The sequence below is a fragment of the Otolemur garnettii genome, unplaced genomic scaffold (genome assembly GCF_000181295.1).
Source record: "Otolemur garnettii isolate 467f Iridium unplaced genomic scaffold, OtoGar3 scaffold00011, whole genome shotgun sequence".
Lineage (NCBI taxonomy): Eukaryota > Metazoa > Chordata > Mammalia > Primates > Galagidae > Otolemur > Otolemur garnettii.
Genome location: NW_003852406.1, coordinates 3,428,241 through 3,431,396, shown reverse-complemented (window position 1 = coordinate 3,431,396; position 3,156 = coordinate 3,428,241). Strand labels below are relative to the sequence as shown.

The 3,156-nt window shown below is 44.5% G+C and overlaps 1 protein-coding gene across 1 annotated transcript in view; it reads left to right on the top strand.

The window, feature by feature from the left end:
- The first annotated feature begins 976 nt into the window (after positions 1 to 976).
- USP50 (ubiquitin specific peptidase 50) overlaps positions 977 to 3,156 on the top strand; it is a 35,799-nt gene continuing 33,619 nt past the window's right edge. Inside the window, exon 1 of the mRNA XM_003784351.2 lies at positions 977 to 1,224. Within this exon, the coding sequence (XP_003784399.1) occupies positions 1,166 to 1,224 (59 nt within the window). The 5' untranslated portion in view covers positions 977 to 1,165. The remainder of the gene's footprint in view (positions 1,225 to 3,156) is intronic.

Below are 3,156 nucleotides of genomic sequence, written 5' to 3'. Positions count from 1 at the left end.
AAAAAAAAAAAAAAAAAACTGGACTTTATATGAGGGTAAAGATGATTAGGTTACATTGTTTGTGTTTGTTAGGTAAAATCCAGTTGTAATTATGTCCTTTACCCAGGAAGTGTGCCATAAATCCTTACATTGTGCCTATTGGGTCAGAGCACACCAATCCCCCTCCCTCTCCCCACCTCCCTCCGCTTCCCCCCCACTTGAGTTTGTGTTTTTCTCTTGGATGGGCGAGTATTCATTTGCCTTGTGATTTCATTAGTATTGAGTACTTTGGATAATTGCCTTTTCATTCTCATGATACTTTACTAAGGAGAATCTTCTCCAACTCCATCAAGGTTAATATAAAACATATAAAGTCTCCATCTTTTTTGTGGCTGAACAGTATTCTGTGGTATACATATGCCACAGTTTATTAATCCATTCACGGGTTGATGGGCACTTGGGTTATTTCCACATGTTGGGAGATTATGAATTGACTTGCAATAAACATTCTAGTGCAAATGTCCTTATGGTAAAATGATTTTTTTTCTTCTGGGGAGATGCCTAGTAATAGTATTGAAGGATCAAATGGAAGGTCGACTTTTAGTTCTTTGAGGATTCTCCATACTTCTTTCCAAAGAGGCTGTATGAGTTTATGCAGTACATTTTAGAAGCAGCAAACTCCACCTGCCTCTCTCCCTAGGCAAGAAACATTCTCTTAGGGCTCCGAGGAATGGTGCGGTCACTGGGAGAGGCAATAAGTGCCCAGAGCAAGCAGGGTTGCCATCATGTTCACTAACTCGTGGAAGTAAATCTTCTGTGCACGTGTGTAATATATAGGTACACAAGAGAAACTGAGTGATGGAGGAAGGGAGGTTATATGTGCAGTTCACTGTGTGAAACTTAATCTTTTAAAGCATTTCTAGCAACCAAGTAACAGTATCTAATGGCAACATGCTAGAATCTTGAGCGTGAATGGGAAGGATTGTGACATACGAAAAAATCCAAGTTAGAATGGTGCTTGATACAAGTGAAAATCAGTTTGCAGCTACTGGAAGTGGGGAGGAGCATATAAATTGTTTTAGGAAAAAAAATCAAAACAAAAAGCCAGTATTAACAGGCTCAGAGAAATGAAGTTAAAAGGATTAGATGTTGCTCCTGCCTAGAAGTGAAAAGCCAGCGTGTTTCCATGATAATGACTTCCCAGAAGTCTTTCCCTGCAGATGACTTCGGTATCTACTATGTCCTGTGAGCCTTTGTCTATTACAGCTTTCTAGATAAGATCAGTTGTGGGGAAGAGCCGTGCTCCAAGGAGTCAGGGGATACGTTCCGCATTTGGAAGTGTTTTCCTGGGTTTGGTTAGGTTTTTTGAGACAGAGTCTCATTTCATCACTCTTCGTAGAGTGCCATGGCATCATAGCTCTCAGCAACCTCTAACTTTTGGGCACCAAAGATCCTCTTGCCTCAGCCTCCTGAGTAGCTGGGACGACAGGTGCCCCCTTCACCCCAACGCCTAGTTATTTTTAGAAACAGGGTCTTGCTCTTGCTCAAGCTGATCTCAAACTCCTGAGCTCAGGCAATCCACCTGCCTCCCCAGAATGCTAGGATTACAGGGGTGAGCCACCACGTTCAGCATGGGTTCTCCCAGGTTTGACCCATGGGAGGTCCACAAAAGGAAGGGAAGATAATGACCCAATATCTCAGCAACAGAGGCATGTACTTCCTAAAGGGTGACAGTCTAGGGCCTCCCAGGACATCAGTAAGAAAAAGTGAACATGACCATTCATGTAACAGTGAACCCTTTTCAAACTGATGTGAGTGTACATAGATGTACTGAGGCAAGCTAGCTGTTTCATGGAGCCCCAGTTTTAGACACAGTACAAAGAAAGAAAAATTATACAAAATGAAGATACTGGGCTACCTGATACAATATACAAAAATCACAAAAGAACGGCAGTGCCTGTGGCTCAGTGGGTAGGGCACGGGCCCCATATTCCAAGGGTGGTGGGTTCGAACCTGGCCCCTGCCAAACTGCAACAAAAAGTAGCTGGGTGTTATGGTGGGCGCCTATAATCTCAGCTACTCGGGAGGCTGAGGCAAGAGAATTACCTAAGCCCAGAAGTAGAGGTTGCTGTGAGCTGTGACACCACAGTACTCTACTGAGGGCGACAAAGTGAGACTATGTCTCTAAAAAACATAAAATAAAAATCACAAAAGGAAGACCTGTGAGGGGAGAGGAGGCCTCTGAGGGAGTCCTCAGTGTTCTCTGCACACATCTGGCCAGTCGATGTGAACACTTAAATTCTTTTTTTTTGCAGTTCTTGGCCGGGGCTGGGTTTGAACCCACCACCTCTGGTATATGGGGCCGGCACCCTACTCCTTTGACCCACAGGTGCTGCCCTGAACACTCAATTCTATAGTTTACTGTGAAGGACATAGTAGATCAATTCCCTTAAGTTTTGAGTTTTTTTGTTTTATTTTGTCAGACTGGGTCTCACTATGTTACCCAGGCTAGAGTGCAATGGCATCGCCGTAGTTAACTGTAGCCTCAAACTCCTGGACTTAAGCAAGCCTCCTGCCTCAGCCTCCTTCATAACTGGGACTCCTGGTGTGTGCCATGACAGCTGGCTAATTTTTGTATTTTGTGCCCAACCCTTAAAATTATTGTAGTTATTATTTATTGACTAGGTAATCTGTGCCAAGTACCTTGTATGGTATGTGCATAATTGTCACAACAATCCTATAAGCAGATGGCATTATTTCAATTTTATAGATGAGAAACAGGCATAAGAATTCCAGATCAGGCCAGGTGTGGTGGCTGATGCTTATAATCCTGGTACTCTGAGAGGCCCAGGTGGTAGGATCTCTTGGGCTCAGGAGTTCAAGACTAGCCTGAGCAATAGCAAGACCCCTTCTCTACTAAAAATAGAAACATTAGCTGGGCATTGTGGCGGGCACCTGTAGCTACTTGGGAGACTGAGGCAGGAGGATCTCTTGAACTCAGGAGTTTGAGGTTGCCGGGAGCTAGGCTGAGGCCATGGCAGTCTAGCCTGGGTCAACAGAGTAAAACTATGTCTCAAATAAAAGAAAAAGAATTGGCTCCGCACCTATAGCTCAACTGGCTAAGGCGCCAGCCACGTACACCTAAGGTGGCGGGTTCGAATCCCCAGCCCGGACCCG